We start from the raw sequence: 18355 nt of genomic DNA, 5'->3' as shown, positions 1-18355 counted from the left end.
GGCACTCTTTCCCTCCGCACCGGCTGCTGTGGATCTCCGCCATGGCCGGTGCGGTGACGATCTCCCCTGCGCATGCGCTGGGATGACACTCCCGCACATGCAGCAACTTGCGTCAGCCAGCTGAGGCCCTTCGGCGCCGGTTGGCACGGTGCCAAACCCGCCGGCGAAGGTGCGGAGTATTCTGCACTTTACGGGCGGCCCGATGCTGGAATGGTTCACGCCACTCTTCGGCGCCGGTACGGCCCGCCCCGCCGGTTAGGGGAGAATCACGGCCCCAGTGCGGCGTGCCCCGGAGTTCTCCATCTCACCAGCCAGTCAATGGCGTTTCCCAATATAGGCAGCCCCATGTCATCGGGAAATCCCCAGGCTGCCGGCGCCATGGTGAATCCTGACAGCGGAGAATGTAAGGTATTTGTATCAGAAAAAAAAATGCACAAGTAGGATCTGTGTGCTTATCGGAGTGCTATTACATTAGAAACAGTGTATTAATGAGGAAATTGAGACTTCAAGCAGATGAAAAATGGGCAGCAGTTCATCAAGTGGTATTTCCTGTGAGATACAGCAAGGAGTTTTTGTGTGATGCGGATGCCACTTCTACAGCTGGTAATTCAGGAGAAAGGAAAACTTTATCAAAAATACAAAAACATTTTTATTCATCTAGACTCAAAAAATTGTAATTGAGTTTACCTGTACTTGTCACACATGTCAGGTACTGTGAAACCCTCAAATGATAATTAAATGCGCACCCTGAATATCTATTCTATAATTTGTGGAACCTTTTACTTGGGTCATAATTGAATGCATGGGCCTTGCCTAAAACAAATAATGCTAGTTATTATTTGTTAACCATAATGGATTTGTCGACTAGAATACAGAATTCCATCAGAAATATTACAACTAAGAGGATGGCTTGTGAGGCTGCAGTGCTAACTACTGCCGTAATCTTCTTAACCAAATCGAATTCCGGGCTGGTGGAATGATCAGAAATGGTGAGCTATTTTCCCAGATATATATACATTGAAATTGGCAATAATTCATGATTATAAAATGCGTATTTCAGTTGACCATCAGCGATGAACTCATTCCACTTCTCTTATCCGCCATTATGTTACTCTACCTCTCGTGTACCCCTATCAATAATTTTCCGTTCTGTTTTAGAACACCTCAATGAATTAACACCTAATATGAAGAGCTACTTTGGGCATAATTACCTGCTGGTCCGTATTCTTTCTACTTATGCCACTCATCAGAGTTTCATGACCTCTATCATTCCTCAAAAGCGGAAAGCTCAATTTTTGAAAGAGCTGAACACATGATTGTAAGGGATTTGCTGTTAAAAATGTACCATAGTCAAAATATGTTCAATCATCGCAAACATTCTCAGATCGGTATAAGGTTAATCGCAGATCTCTGTTCGAAATTAAGAGATGAGGGCTAATAATGTAGAATAATCAAACACACAAGACAGTGATAAAGAGAAATAAATGTAATCACGACGAAAACACCTCTTGGCCTGCGTAAGCAAATACTTACTCAGTGGTTGAACTGGAAAACCAGTCATATACTAAAGAAGATTCTCCACCACCTCCTCAATGAAACAAATATACAGCTCCAAATTTAGTTGTCCAGAATTGACGAAGATTAATATTTATGTATGAATACATACATGTACAAAACAACACACATCATTCACTTCAGTTGCATTGGACATCATATACCGATGGTTCTTTCTGAGTTGACAGAGTCTAACTGCAATAAATAAGTTATATGAATGTGCGAACGAACAATATTTGAGAGATAAATGACATCTATACACAACAGTAAACTGGGCACCACAACATAAATCAATATTATTAGAATGTGACATCTGTGTAGTTAATATTTCTTCCTCTGCTTTGTGCTGTTGTTCTAAGCTGGGCATACTCGGTATTTATGTCGTTATTTTTCAGCTCCCCAGTTTTCCTGGAGCCACTCAGGTCGAGAGAGACATAGGTCAGCTTGTTATCAGAGGTGACTTGCTCCGTCTGTGAAATCAACGATCGAGAATGCAGTTGGTTCACTTTTTAAATTGCGAGCAAAATTGCATCAATGTTCTTTAAAAAAAACTGCTAATTGAAATTGACACACATTGGAACATTGCAACAGAAGCAGATCACTTTGTGTCCCAGAATTCCTATCCACCGTTTGATTAATGAGTGTTCATCTGTGGTCTCAGCCCATCTGAACGATTTAGGTGGGAATCAATTCACATTTTGTTTCAGAAAAAGTACATCTATTTAAAATCAATTGCGCTATGGGGAAGCGATTATGAACCTTCTATCATTTTGTATCTCGAGAATTGGATCCGGATTCCACTCCTGACAGGTCTAGCTCGATGTTTTTGAGAAAGGGCCACTCGTCCCCAGATTGCCTCCACAAATCACGGCAATAACACAGACCCTCAGGCCAAAGCAATATTTCGCATGGATATGGTATTACATTAGTATACATGCTTCGACACTAAATGCCCTGTACCTCCAGATTTCATACTCTTTAAATATTTGGACAGCAGAGTATCGAGGGTTTATAACTGCAAATCGGATGACCTGGACTCTGGTTACATTGTTATTCCCTTGCTACAGTTTTGTAGATTTACTTAAACTATTGACATACCTTTGCAATTACATACTTCTTTCTACAGGATACACCCTGCCGTGTATATTTTTGTCATCTGCAATTTTGAATATGTGGTGTTGTATCCCAGTAAGACATTAATACATACTGTTCATAGTCGAAGCCTCAGCACAGAACCTTACCACACTGCCAATCTGAGTTTTGGGTTTTGGGCTATTATCATGAATTTCTGTTGCAAATTTCCTAAGCAGGCACAAAACATCTGCATTCAATGTGATTATGTTTAACTTTAGCGAACTGTCTCGGTGATGCTCTATTTTAACAGAAGATTTTTGGAAATCAATTTAATTAACATGTACGGCCTCACCTTGCCACTCATTTGACAAGCTCTTCAAAACAATTAACCACATTGATCAGCTATTACCTGCTGAAAAGCATATTGTCTCATACTGATAAGCTGAATGTTTTCGACGTTTACAGTTTTTCCACTCATAATTTAAAAATCGAATAATTTCCCTGTTAAGAAAGTCCCTGTTAAGCTGTTAAGAAAGTTGCAACAACCAATAAGCCTTAACGAAAGGCGCTGGACTCATTTTTTCTGCCATGTTTATTACATACAGTGGCATACACTGTTGATTTCTTTAGCTGTTTAACATTCCCAATTATACCGGAGCGCTTCGAGCATAATGCAACCTGGAACACTAGTCAATCCACGACTCGGACTATGAACTGATGAAATGCGTTTATTTAATTATATTCTAAATTATGTAAAACAAGGATGAAAAAGTGAAACATTGATGATGATGCTTGGCAGGGCTGGAACAAATTACACCAGAACTGGTGACAGATGGGAATGTTTCACAATAGTTATTCGATTATTTATATGTTTCCTTTTGTTTTTCAATTTGTGTCACTTTGACTGTGGAAGAAACTAAGTGAAATATGGTTTTGATCACTCCCGATAGGTCAACCAATGGATATGATTTACCTGTGAGGCCGAACAATGCAGATTCTAATTCTGCTCCTATGTCTCATGGTCTTATAGAGATAGATAGGTTCATGATTAATAAGGGGATCAGGGGTTATCGGGAGAAGGCAGGAGAATGGGGATGAGAAAATATCAGTCATGATTGAATTGCGGAGCAGACTCGATGGGCCGAGTGGAGTAATTCTGCCCCTATGACTTATGGTCTTATGGTCTTAGATTCCGGCCTGAAGTCCAAAACGGCTGCTTCCGAGCATGTACTAAGTTAAAGCTCATGGACTTTCGCACAATCTTAAGCAGGAGCAACTGCACAGCACGTAACACATTTTCGCCCCTGTTGATGATCTATTCATACCCTTCCGAACAATACAGCACAGGCATTTTCACTAGAACCACAGTTTTACCCATTTCACAACATCGTAATTCAGATGGCCTGTCGAATATTGGATTGCATATCTATGTGAACGGTTGTTAGTTGATAAGCAAATCTAAAACATATTTGAATGAAGTGTAGTTTAAATGTACTGACTGGATAATGACAGGAAAAATGATGCACACTGACCTGCTTTTCATGATGTTCTGTATTCTCCACATATCGGCAGGCTCCTAATGAAAAAATAGATTATTATTCCAACATGAAGGCCAATTGAACAGTAAAAAGTGGAAGAAAAATCTATTTTATTTAAAAATTGGGCGGCACAGTGGCACAGTGATTCGCACTGCTGCTTTACAGCTCCGGGGTCCCGGGTTCAATTCCAACCTCGGGTGACTGTGCAGTTTGCACTTTCTCTCCGTGTCTACTTGGGTTTCCTTCTGGTGCTCCGGTTTCCACCCACAATCCAAATATGTGCAGGCGAGGTGAATTGGTCATGCTAAATTGCCCCTTAGTTTCAAAAAGGTTCGGCGGAGTTGTTGGGTTACGGGGATAGGATGGAGGTGTCGGCTAAAGCAGGGTGCTCTTTCCAAGGGCCGGTGCATACTAGATTGGCCAAATGGCTTCCTTCTGCACTGTAGGATTCTATGATAATAAAAACAATCAAATAGATTTGAAAACGGAAGCTCTACAATCTTAAAAAGCTAAAGGGTTGTCTGGAGAGTCGAGCAGTTGCATATAGATTTATTACCGAGAAATGTTTCTACCGATAGCGTCCAATCTGCAACGGCAGCAAAATGACAAGTTGAGAAACATTTCCATTGTTCTGACATTTACAATGCCAGATGACTATTTTGTTATATTACATCTCAAAACAAATAAAATGGAATGTATTGAGGCGACTATGGAACATATGATAGAGGGGAATGTTTTCATTCTGTGAAACAACCGATTTCAGGAAAAAAGATTATTACGTTCATAAACCTGATACAAACATCCGTTAGCTTTAATTCAAGCTATTCTACTATTTCGTACATCTAATCAATTTCATCTGAACGGACTACAACATATAAACTTTATTACCGTTTTTAATTCGGTTGCAGTGTCGGCCAATGATTGCGATCAGCAATAGAAATAGGATTGCAACTGCCGTACTCCCACAAAGTGTTGGATAGTCGAAAGACTTTTCATCACCTGGTTAACAACATGAAATGATGGTAGAAGACTATATGCATGCAGAACGCTTCATTTAAAATATATTATGACTAAAGTATAAAGTGTTTTTATGGCGATCAGAGCGTTTAAAGGATTATTAATGTTACTCCAGTAATAGGGTGCTCTTTCCAAGGGCCGGTGCATACTCGATTTTGAGGACATCACCAGTGCGGTAGATAACGGCGAGCCAATGGGTGTGGTATATCTGGATTTCCAGAAAGCATTTGACAAGGTGCCACACAAAAGGTTGCTGCATAAGATAAAGATGCATGGCATTAAGGGTAAAGTAGTAGCATGTATAGATAATTGGTTAATTAATAGAAAGCAAAGAGTGGGGATTAATGGGTGTTTCTCTGATTTGCAAACAGTAGCTAGTAGTGTCCCTCATGGATTAGTGTTGGGCCCACAATTGTTCACAATTTACATAGATGATTTGGAGTTGGGGAGCAAGTGCAATGTGTACAAGTTTGCAGACGACACTAAGATGAGTGGTAAAGCAAACAGTGCAAAAGGATACCGGAAGTCTGCAGCAGGATTTAGATGGGTTAAGTGAATGGGCTGGGGTCTGGCAGATGGAATACAATGTTGACAAATGTGAGGTTATCCATTTTGGCAGGAATAACAGCAAAAGGGATTATTATTTAAATGATAAAATATTAAAACATGCTACTGTGCAGAGAGACCTGGGTGTGCTAGTGCATGAGTCGCAAAAGTTGGTTTACAGCTGCAACAGGTGATTAAGAAGGCAAATGGAGTTTGGTCCTTCATTGGTAGAAGGATGGAGTTTAAGATTAGGGAGGTTATGCCGCAACTGTATAAGGTGTTAGTGAGGCCACACCTTGAGCATTGTGTTCAGTTTTGGTCTCCTTACTTGAGAAAGGACGTACTGGTGCTGGAGGGTGTGCAGAGGAGATTCACTATGTTAATCCCAGAGCTGAAGGGGTTGCATTACGAGGAGAGGTTGAGTAGACTGGGACTGTACTCGTTGGAATTTTGAAGGTTGAGGGGGGATCTTATAGAAACATATGAAATTATGAAGGGAATAGATAGGATAGATGCGGGCAGGTTGTTACCACTAGCGGGTGAAAGCAGAACTAGGGGGCATAGCCTCAAAATAAGGGGAAGTAGATTTAGGACTACGTTTCGGAGGAACGTTTTCACCCAAAGGTTTGTGAATCTATGGAATTTCTTGCCCTGTGAAGCAGTTGAGGCTCCTTCATTAAATGTTTTAAAGATAAAAAATAGATAGTTTTTTGAAGATTAAAGAGATTAAGTGTTATGGTGTTCGGGCCGGCAAGTGGAGCTGAGTCTAGAAAAGATCAGCTATTATCTCATTGAATGGCGGAGCAGGCTCGAGGGGCCAGATGGCCTACTCCTGCTCCTTGTTCCTATGTTCTTATGTAATAGCGACTAATTGCACGCCAGGATGAAAAGGAAAAGCAAGAAACGTTTGTAAAATATAGATATCTAATGGTCTTTCCTGTTGATCCCCTCATTTCCCGTTTCTTCACAGAGCCAGGGGACAGACAGGTTTGAGTACTGAATGCACAGAGGAAAGGTCCTGCTCTCTATCTCACACTCTTGTTTTCTCCAAACGAATTTCTGTATATCTGCAACTGCAGAGACCTTACCGGATTTAGAGTGAAAACCATTACAGACTGGATACAGAAATTTCGAATTGAAAGCCGAAATTGAGCGAACGGGTCCTCGAAACAAAAATCTGAAATAAAGATGCTTGACTATTTACTTTTCTAATTATTTTATAGCTCTATTCTCCCCTCTGTATTTATCTGTCTTGTGTATGTGTAACGGTTAAACGCGGTTTATTGTGGAGGGGGGGGGGGGGTAGGAATTAGGTCATAGTTAACCTGTTGTATTTGTTACCGTCATTAATAAACGTGATTTTGTTTAAATTTACAAACCTGGTGACTGTAGCCATCGGCAGCTAAGGACAAAATACTTTGGGTGTTTTTCTGAGAAGTACTGATTAATTTCAATTGTGTTGCGGCTCCGGGTCAAGTGGGGCTAGATTTCACTGCACACTAGACTTAGATGGTTGTAAGGATGCTTTAATGAAGCAGTGGGTGGCCAACGTTTAACCTTGTAGCGAGTATTGAAAGGGAGGCCTTGGAGATTAAATATTTCAGGGTATTTGTTTTTTAGGAAATGAAAAATTGAAATCTGAATAAAATGTAGTGTATTTCTTTTTTTCCCACAAATTTAGAGTACCGAATTATTTTTTCCAATTAAGGGGCAATTTTAGCGTGGCCAATCCGCCCATCCTGCATGTCTTTGGGTTGTGGTGTTAAACCCATGCAGACACGGGGAGAACGTGTAAACTCCACACGGACAGTGACCCAGGGCCGGGATTCGAACCCAGGTCCTCAGGGCCGCATTCCCAGTGTTTACCATTGATCCACGTATTGCACTGCAGCCGGTGTTCCGTCGACATGAAATTGCATTGGAAATGCACACTTTTATATACCAGCTCAATGATTTGATAAGGATGCTATCCATTACCTTGATTCGAAATCGGTGCAATAAATGAAACATTTGCTGGGATAGGGAGCGTGGCGTGAGAAACTTGACAGGTAAAAACATCTCCGCTTCTGACAGATTGTGTCTCCTTCAACAGACTAGAACCATCATAAAGTCCACCACTGCTCAATTTTATGGTTGTCCACGTGTGGTTCATAACCTCAATCCCATTTTTATACCAAGTGAGCTTTAGCTCTTCTGGGTAAAATGCACTTGTTTTGCACAGGAGATCCAGACCAGAGGAGTTTAATTCACGCCTTTTGGACAAAATGCACAACGGAGTTGGTGGAACTAGAAAGCATAAGAAGGATCAATTAATTTAACAAATGATGGGTTAGTTTGTCCTTGATTATACAATTAACATTTCCTTTATCTAATGCAATTGACAATGCAGTCATATTCGGCTTGAGTGTTAAATATCTGCTGATAACTTGTATTTATTGCATGAATATAATTTACCGATATTTTTTCTGTCAGTGTTCGAACATAGGTTGGAGGGTCAACTGAAGGGAATTAGGGTGAATGAACAAACTTTATAAAGTACCAGCAGAAGCATAGGAGATTAAATATTTCGGTTCGGTGCTGCGTGATTCTTTGAATATGGAAGTTTGTCCACGAAAGACCAATGCATATACTTCAATTAAACAAATTGGTAATTAATGGGTGGGACTTAAACATGATAATATTCTTGGAGACAAGTGAATCGATCGTGGAAAGAAAATACAGTCTCACCAAAGTAATATTCTACCAGTTCCATTTGTTGGAAAAGATGTATATTTATGTTCCTATCCGGGAATATTTTTTTAAATAGCTTTTCATTGAGGAACTTGAAACAGGCTCTGATCGAAAACGGTCTATTTCCACTCCAGCTCGACAGCAGCATAATTAGAGAAACATATTATTTTTATTCCGAGTCGTAGGTTACAATTACATTTATTTCGGTTCTCGTCCACAATGAGCGACGTACAGCCATGTTACATGGATGCTCCAAACATTGCAATTTAAGATCAAAGTCACAATATGAAAGGACTGTTCAAAGCCACTTTAAACAACTCTAACTTACAGACATACATACAATTTCTAAATTTGGTTCAGCACAGCTTTCATATTTATCAAATGAACAGAGTAAGACATCGCAGCACGGCCATTACAGATTTTTTGACAAGCATTTTGTTCATACGTTCTTTAACAGTTCTAATATTTATTGAGTGGAAATTGCGTAAATGGATCAGAATTTCTGATAATGTTTTGAAAGGGATTGTACAATTCATTCTTGTTGAAGGGAAACTGGGAACATTTGTTCGAACTGTTTTGAAGACACTCAATGTAATTTCGACGGATGGATATAAAAACCGGTAAATCATTTCAAGAACGTCGAGCGCGGTTGCCGTATGCACGTACAGCTAATATTCCATCCGGTTTAGAAAACACGAGTTTCTCAATTTAAACTATGCTGCTGCTGCCTGAAAAAAACACATTAATGTGGCTAAGTGCGCAGCAAAGGGACCAATCAGTCAGTCTGACCATTGAGAGGAATCGATTAATTTCCGGATTTTGATAAACAATTTTAATTTAAAACTGTAAAAACACCACGCATATCTATGATGTTTTCTTTCTCCTCACAACATCACTTACCGAAAACTTTGATTGTTGTGCCCGTTCCATTTACAAACCGGTGTTCCAGGGTTTTGACTCCGCAGTAATAAACCCCGGACTCCCGGGCACTGATATTCAGAAGGTGAAAGGATGCTCCCCCTCGCTTAAAAATTACAATGTTTTTCCTGCTGTCTGAGTCTCTTTGAAGAAATTTGAGTTCACCAAGTTTCCACCAATACACCTCCGCGTCTAAGTTATCTTGAAAAATAGGGAATGTGCAAACGAATGTGACGTTTGAACCCAGGAGGACGCTCGTGCTTACGGGAGCTTGGGTGACTTGAAACTGGGCGCGAATACCAGCTACAAAAAATGAAATATAATAATTATACGTGAGGCACAAAGCAGAAGCAATAGCTGTGTGGTGTACCAGATACTAAAGCGACATGGACCACAGTATGGGAACAAATAAACAACATAACCTACCTGTGAATAAAATGGACGTAATCCACAGCAGAATACATACATCGTGCATAGACATATTCAAAACACATCCGTCTCTTCTCTGGCAATTGCCTCGGCGATTCGAACAGAAATGTATCCATATGATATGACCTGAAACAGAGGAAATGACACATATTATCAAAGAAAAATATTCAAATGTCAAATGACACGCTAAGCATCACAGTGCCTGGCTTGGTTTTCCTGAAGCACCAGCCGATCTGAAATTCACCGGATGCTCCATTTAGCTCAAAACTCGCCACCTCAGCCAAATAAATTCCCGAATCAAAGTTGTGTACTTAAGAACGTACTATTCCACTGACAGTTTTTCAGCAATTGGACAAATTGAAAATGGACACACAAATTGCGATACGTCGGCACGTTTTGAAGAATATCAGCAATTAAAATTGGTGTATGAAAGCATCTGGTGTATGAAAGGTGTTTGTATAATTTCCATCAGGGAGGGAGAGGCATTGCGGTATTATAATTGGCCTGGTGCTTTAGAGACACAGGGTAATACTCTGGGAGCCCGGGTTGAAAACTCGTCACGGTGGAAATTGATTTCAACAAATATTTGCGATTAAACGTCCAATGATAATCATGAAACCATTGTCGATTGTCGAGGAAAAAGCAATTTGTTCAGTAACATCCTTCAGGGAAGGAAATCTGCCAACTTTAACTTTAAACGTGGTCGACTTTAAAATGCCCTCTGAAACGGACTTGCATGCCATTGAGTTGTATCGTACTGTTACAAAGTTAGTAAGATGGAAAGAAAGTCTCGTCATACTGCATACAACTGTGCCGCCGTGACGTCGCATGACAGCGCAAGGAAACCTCTTGTTGATTACCAGGCAGCGGCCACAGTCCGCAGATGAATCAGTACTGACAAAGCACGGAGGGTGGCAAGGAAACAAAACGTACTTTTTTATTTCAATGGACTTCTGGACTTCAATGTTCATCACCAAAAGTGGTTCAGTAACACCACTACTGACCGAGATGACCAAGTTCAACAGGAGATAACTGCTAGAATGTGTCTACGACAGGTGAAGGAATCAACAAGGCGGAAAAAGAAACTCGACTTCAACCTCACCAACCTGCCTGTCACAAGTGCAAATGACCATGACAGTACAGGTAGGAGTGACTACTGCACAATCGTTGTACAGAAGAAGTCCCGTCTTAATATTGAGGATACCGTCCATTGTGTGGTGTGGCACTACCGTCGTACAAAATGGGACAGGTTGAGACAGATATAACAAGTCAAGACTGGGCATCCATGAGGTGCTGAGGGTCGTAAGTAGCAGGAGAATTGTACTCAGCCATAATCTGTAATCTCATGGAGCGCCATATTCCCTCACTCTACCATTACCTCCAATCCAGGGGAACAACACTGGTGGAATGAAGAGTGCAGGTGGACTTTCCAGGAGCAGAAGGAAGCATAGAGAAAAATAGGCGTGAACCTAGTTAAGCTGCAACACATGACTCCTTGCATGCCAAACGACATAAGCAGCAAGTGATAGACAGAGCTCAGCGATCCCACAACCATCTGAGCAGTTCTTAGCTCTATAGTCCAGCCATATTCAGTCATGTATGGTGGTGGACAATTAAACAATTCACTGGAGGAGACCCACAAATATCGTCATCCTCAGTGATGGATGAGTGTTGCACATCTGTGCAGAAGATAAGACTGAAGCATTCACTTTAACATTCAAGCAGAAGTGCAACGTAGCTGATCCATCTCGGTCTTCTTCAGAGGCCCCCAGCATCACAGATGCCTGTCATCAACCAATTTGATTCCCTCCACGTGATATCAAGGAATGACGAAAGGCACGGGATACTGCAAAAGCTATGTGCCTTGATCATCTTCTGGAAATAGTACTGAATATTTGTGCTACAGAACTTGCTGCAAACCGAGCAAAGGTGTTCCAGGAAAGCTACAACACTGGCATCTACCCGGCAACGTGGAGAATTACCCAGGTATGTCCTGGACACAAGAAGCAGGACAATTCCATCCCAGCCATATACTACCACATCAGTCTGTTCTAAATCATTTGTGTAAAATGATGGAAGGTGTCATCAGCAGTGCTATCGTGTGATACTTGCTTATGAATAATTTTTGACGCTGAGTTTGGGTTGCGGCAAGATTACTCCGTTTCTGCCACCATTACAACCTTTGTTCAATCATGGAAGAAAGAGTTGAACTTCAAAGCTGCCAACAGAGTGACTGCCCTTGGCATCAAGGCAGAATTTGATCGAATATGGCATCAAGGAGCACTAGTCAAACTGGAGTCAATGTGAATCGGGGGGAACACTCTCCATTGCCTGGACTTATACTTCACATAAAGGAAAATGGTCGTGGTTGTCAAAGGTCAGTCATCTCAGTCCCGGGACATCATTTCAGGAGTTCCAAAGGACATCCTAGATCCAACCAAGATAAGATCTTTCACCAATGTCTCGGCTTCCAACATAAAGTGAGATGTGGGAAGTTTCGCTGGTGATCGCACAATGCTCAGCACTGTTTCGGACTCTTCAGACACTGAAGCAGTCGGTGTGCAAAAATAACAAGATCTGGATGATATCCAGGCTTGTGCTGACAAGTAGCAAGTAACACTCAACCGTCGCCTCGTGACATTCAATGGCATTACAATCACTGACATTAGGGGCGGCATATGGGCACAATGGTTTGCACTACTGCCTCGCAGCACCAGAAACTGGGTTTCAATTATGCCATTGGGTGATGGTCTTTGTGGAGGTTGCACGTTCTCCCCGTGTCTACGTGTGGTTCCTCCGATTTCATCCCACAGTACAAAGGTTAGGTGGATTGGTCATAACACATTACCCCTTTATGACCAAGGAAGTGCAGGTTATGTGGGGTAATGGGCTTATGGGATTAGGGTGGGAGAGTGGTTCTAGTTAATGAAATGAAAATCGCTTATTGTCAAAAGTAGGCTTCAAATGAAGTTACTGTGAAAGGCCCAAGACTCCACATTCCGGCGCCTGTTCGGGGAGGCTGGTGCGGGAATTAAACCATTCTGCTTGCCTGTCTTTGGCTGCTTTAAAAGCCAGCGATTTAGCCCTGTGCTAAACCAGCTATTTGAGAGCTCAGTGCAGGCTTGATGGGCTGAATGGCCTCCGGCAGCACAGTAGGGATTCTATGATTCTATTATATGATTATATGATTCCCTCACTATCAACATTCTGGTGCTTACTATTGCCAGGAACTGAAATGGACAAGCCATATAAATACCGTGGCTACAAAAGCAGGTCAGAGGCTAGGAATCCTGTGGCGAGTAACTCACCCCCTGACTCCACAAAATCTGTCCACCGCGTACAAGACAAACATTAGCAGATGTGATGGAATCCTTGCCACTTGGCTGGATTAATGCAGCTGCAACAACACTCAAGATGCTCGATACCATCCAGGCCAAAGCAGCCCACTTGATTGGCAGTCTTCCACAAAACATCAGTCCCTCCACCACCGATGCACAGTAGCGGCTGAATGTACCATATCAAAGATGCACTGCAGGAGCTCACCTAAGTTCATTGGAGAGCACGTTCCACAACCACGACCACGAGCATCTCGAAGGAGAAGGTCAGCATATATAGAAGGGAACATGACAACTCGGACATTCCCCTCCAACACACGTTAAACCACATGGACTGCAGCAGTTCAAAAGACAGCTCACCACCACCTTCTCAAGGGCAATTGTCCTGGGCCAGAAATGATTACCAAGCTAGCGAAGCCCACATCGCATAAAAAATAATTGAAATAAAAGGACGGAAAAAATCTGCCGTACTCCACTTGCAGTATGGTTGATGATTACAGATCCATGCTGCTTCTTCCCCCCTCGTCACCCAAGCTTCAATTTTGCTTCCACGTCTATTATTGCAGCAACGTCCATTATCAATGTCTAACACACTAGAAAATACATACTATAATCTCATCAGTTCTGTCCTGAATTACGGTGCTTTCAAAACATCCTGCGAAATGATGGCTGCCCTGATCAGATCGTTGCTGCTGTACAAAGCGGAAAAGCAGCAATTCACCTCAGACAACCACTTTCGGACTGGAAGCCCATTTTAAACCAGGACATTGTAGATGTGAAAAGCATCAATAAAGGAGGAACACATCAAGCCAGCCATTTCACGTTTTTACTTTGCAGTACCAGTGCAAGTGATATTCGCAGCTAACAGGATGCTCCTGCCAAGCCTAAATGACTGGCTGCCTATCACAAAGATGTGGCCCCAGACTCCTCTGGAGTTAGCGACTTTCCTCGGAAGCGTAGGTGAGCAGAGCGGGAGAAACTAGAATTGTAACTCGTAAAGGTAAGTGGTATAAATTCCTTACCATGTGAGACCTGAGACCTTTTTGAACTGGAGCTGAGCTGAGCAGTGCGAGCAAAACCGGAACTGAAAGTCATGAAGGCAAGTGGCACACTCATTCATGACCTACTGAGTGTTCCAACTGGGGGGAAACAATTAAAAAGTGACAGCACAGGAAGGCTATAAATTGATTGGTTAATAGGAAAGCTGTGCTAAACTTGAAAATTCACTTCACATGACTTGTTAGGAATTGTTTCAGACTTAGATAATAAGGAGACATATAAATACAGTTAAACATTTTTTAAAAACAAATTAATATCGAATTAAATAAAATAGAGATTGTGGGTCAAGTGTTGAGTTGTCAAGTGATGTGGGATCTGGTGGACCCCATTGTGGTTCCTCGTGACAACATCTGTCGTAAGTGCAGTTTGCTCGAGGAACTCTGGCTGAGAGTTGATTTGTTTAATTCTCAGTTTCGGATGCAGTGAGGCATCAGGGACCGGTGGGGGTTACATGGATACTGTGGTCCAAGAGGGAATAACACCCCTTAGAATAACTAATTTAATATAAGAACATAAGAACATAAGAACTAGGAACAGGAGTAGGCCATCTGGCCCCTCGAGCCTGCTACGCCATTTAATGAGATCATGGCTGATCTTTGTGGACTCAGCTCCACTCTCCGGCCCGTACACCATATCCCCAAATCCCTTTATTCTTTAGAAAGGCATCTATCTTTTTCTTAAAAACGTTTAAAGAAGGAGCCTCAACTGCTTCACTGGGCAAGGAATTCCAGAGATTCACAACCCTTTGGGTGAAGAAGTTCCTCCTACACTCCGTCCTAAATCTACCTCCCCTTATTTTGAGGCTATGCCCCCTAGTTCTGCTTTCCCCGACCAGTGGAAACAACCTGCCTGCATCTATCCTATCTATTCCCTTCATAATTTTATATGTCTCAATAAGATCCCCCCCCCGCCGCATCCTTCTAAACTCCAATGAGTACAGTCCCAATCTACTCAACCTCTCATCATAATCTAATCCCCTCAACCCTGGGATCAAGCTAGTGAATCTCCTCTGCACTCCCTCCAGTGCCAATATGTCCTTTCTCAGGAAAGGAGACCAAAACTGAACACAATACTCCAGATGCGGCCTCACCAACACCCTATACAATTGCAGCATAACCTCACTAGTCTTGAACTCCATCCCTCTAGCAATGAAAGACAAAACTCGATTAGCCTTCTTAATCACCTGTTGCACCTACACACCAACTCTTTGCGACTTGTGCACCAGCACACCCAGGTCCCTCTGCACAGCAGCATGTTTTAACATCTTACCGTTTAAATAATAATCCATGCTGCTGTTATTCCTCCCAAAATGGATAGCCTCACACTTGGCAACATTGAATTCCATCTGCCAGACCCTAGCCCATTCACCTAACCTATCCAAATCCTTCTGCTGACTTCCGGTATCACCTGCACTTTTTGCTTTACCACTCATCTTAGTGTCGTCTGCGAACTTTGACACATTGCACTTGGTCTCCAACTCCAAATCGTCTATGTAAATTGTGAACAACTGAGGGCCCAACACTGATCCTTGAGGGACCCCACTAGTTAAAGGTTGCCAACCAGAGAAACACCCATTTATCCCCACTCTCTGCTTTCTGTTAGTTAACCAATCCTCTACCCATGCTACCACTTTACCCTCAATGCCATGCATCTTTAGTTTATGCAGCAACCTTTTGTGTGGCACCTTGTCAAAAGCTTTCTGCAAATCCAGATATACCACATCCATTGGCTCCCCGTTATCTACTGCACTGGAAACGTCCTCAAAAAATTCTACCAAATTAGTCAGACACGACCTACCCTTTGTGAACCCATGCTGCGTCTGCCCAATGGAGCAATTTCCCTCCAGGTGCCTCGCTATTTCCTCCTTCATGATAGATTCCAGCACTTTCCCTACAACCGAAGTTAAGCTTACCGGCCTATAATTACCCGCTTTCTGCCGACCTCCTTTTTTAAACAGTGGTGTCACGTTTGCTACTTTCCAATCCTCTGGGACCACCCCAGAGTCTAGTGAATTTTGATAAATTATCACGAGTGCGTTTACAATTTCCCTAGCCATCTCTTTTAACACTCTGGGATGCATCCCATCAGGGCCAGGAGACTTGTCTACCTTTAGCCCCATTAGCTTGCCCAATACTGCCTCCTTAGTGATTACAATCATCTCAAGGTCCTCACCTATCATATCCTTATTTCCACCAGTCACTGGCATGTTATTTGTGTCCTCCACTGTGAAGACTGACCCAAAAAACCTGTTCAGCTCCTCAGACATTTCCCCGTCTCCTATTATTAAATCTCCCTTCTCATCTTCCAAAGGACCAATATTTACCTTAGCCACGCTTTTTTGTCTTATATATTTGTAGAAGCTTTTACTATCTGCTTTTATGTTCTGAGCCAGTTTACTTTCATAGTCTACCTTACTCTTCTTTATGGGTTTTTTAGTAGTTTTCTGTTGTTCCCTAAAGACTTCCCAGTCCGCTAGTCTCCCACTAATTTTTGCCACTTTGTATGTTTTTTTCCTTCAATTTGATACTCTCCCTCACCTCCTTAGATATCCACGGTCGATTTTCCCCCTTTCTACCGTCTTTCTTTTTTGTCGGTATGAACCTTTTCTGAACACTGTCAAAGATCGCTCAGAAGGTTCTCCACTGTTCCTCAACTGCTTCACCATGAAGTCTTTGCTCCCAGTCTACCTTACCTAGTTCTTCTCTCATCCCATTGTAATCGCCTTCGTTTAAGCACAAAACACTAGTGTTTGATTTTACCTTGTCATCCTCCAACTGTATTTTAAATTCTACCATATTGTGGTCGCTCCTTCCAAGAGGATCCCGAACTATGAGATCATTAATCAATCCTGCCTCATTACACAGGACCAGATCTAGGACCGCTTGTTCCCTTGTAGGTTCCATTTCATCCTGTTCCAGGAAATTATCCCGGGCACATTCTATAAACTCCTCCTCAAGGCTGCCTTTACCAACCTGGTTAAACCAATCGATATGCAGATTAAAATCTCCCATGATAACCGCTGTACCATTTCTACATGCATCTGTTATTTCTTTGCTTATTGCCTGCCCTACCATCCTGTTACTATTTGGTGGCCTATAGACTACTCCTATCAGTGACCTTTTCGCCTTACTATTCCTGATTTCCACCCAAATTGATTCAACCTTGTCCTCCATAGCACCAATATCATCCCTTACTATTGCCCGGATGCCATCCTTAAACAACAAAGCTACACCACCGCCCTTACCATCCATTCTATCCTTTCGTATAGTCTGATACCCTTAGATATTTAACTCCCAGTCGTGACCATCTTTTAACCATGTTTCAGTAATGGCCACTAAATCATAGTCATTCACGATGATTTGCACCATCAACTCATTTACCTTATTTCGTATACTATGAGCATTCAGGTAAAGTACACTTATGCTGTTTTTTATGTCTTTGTTATGAATCCTAACACCTTGATCAGTAACTTTTCGCAATTTATTTTTCCTCTTACCCTTTCTCCTAATTTTCCTTGTCTTTGAACCCATATCTCTACATAATAACCTATCACATAACCTGCTGCCTTGATCTCCATTAACCATTATACTGTCCATATCTTTACACTTCCCTTCCCCCCAACTTGCTAGTTTAAAGTCCTTGTGACCAACCTATTTATCCTATTCGCTAGAACACTTGGCCCCGAAAGGTTCAGGTGAAGACCGTCCCAACGGTACAGGTCCCTCCTGCCCCAGTACTGATGCCAATGCCCCATGAAATGGAATCCTTCTTTCCCGCACCACTCCTTTAGCCACGTGTTAACTTCTCTAATTTTCTCAACCCTATGCCAATTGGCACGTGGCTCTGGTAGTAATCCAAAGATTATAACCCTGGAGGACCTGCTCTTTAATTTAGTCCCTAGTGTTTGATAATCCCCAAACAGGTCCTCTTTCCTAGTCTTACCTATGTTGTTAGTCCCAACGTGGACCACAACAACTGGATCCTCCCCCTCCCTCTCCAAAATCCTTTCAAGCCGATCAGAGATGTCCCTCACCCTGGCACCGGGCAGGCAACATACCATGCGGGACTCTCGATCTGGCTTACAAAGGATGCCATCAATCCCCCTAATTATAGAATCCCCTACAACTACCACTTGTCTTTTTGCTCCCCCCTCTT

At 42.2% G+C, this 18355-nt stretch overlaps 1 protein-coding gene across 1 annotated transcript; it reads right to left on the bottom strand.

Annotated features, from left to right (window-relative positions):
- Positions 1–1616: 1616 nt before the first annotated feature.
- On the bottom strand, positions 1617–9927 carry LOC140384859 (SLA class II histocompatibility antigen, DQ haplotype D beta chain-like). The gene is made up of 6 exons (XM_072466805.1): positions 9804–9927; positions 9360–9680; positions 7707–8015; positions 5055–5165; positions 4161–4204; positions 1617–2024 (listed from the first exon to the last, which is right to left on the bottom strand). The coding sequence occupies exons 1-6, from the start codon at positions 9856–9858 to the stop codon at positions 1854–1856; spliced, it is 1011 nt and encodes a 336-aa protein (XP_072322906.1). The 5' UTR covers positions 9859–9927; the 3' UTR covers positions 1617–1853.
- Between the last annotated feature and the right edge of the window lie 8428 nt (positions 9928–18355).

The sequence above is a fragment of the Scyliorhinus torazame genome, chromosome 10 (assembly GCF_047496885.1).
Source record: "Scyliorhinus torazame isolate Kashiwa2021f chromosome 10, sScyTor2.1, whole genome shotgun sequence".
Lineage (NCBI taxonomy): Eukaryota > Metazoa > Chordata > Chondrichthyes > Carcharhiniformes > Scyliorhinidae > Scyliorhinus > Scyliorhinus torazame.
The sequence above is the reverse complement of the archived record's forward strand: the minus strand, read 5'-3'. Positions and strand labels throughout refer to the sequence as shown.

What these genes read in the sequence shown, in the direction of transcription:
- LOC140384859 (XM_072466805.1), bottom strand. Translation starts at nt 9,858, where the DNA reads ATGTCTATGCACGATGTATGTATTCTGCTGTGGATTACGTCCATTTTA. An exon ending in CACAACAATCAAAGTTTTCG is followed by an intron (nt 8,016 to 9,359) that starts GTAAGTGATGTT and finishes TATGCTTTCTAG; the next exon opens with TTCCACCAACTCCGTTGTGC. An exon ending in TGCACCGATTTCGAATCAAG is followed by an intron (nt 5,166 to 7,706) that starts GTAATGGATAGC and finishes GTTGTTAACCAG; the next exon opens with GTGATGAAAAGTCTTTCGAC.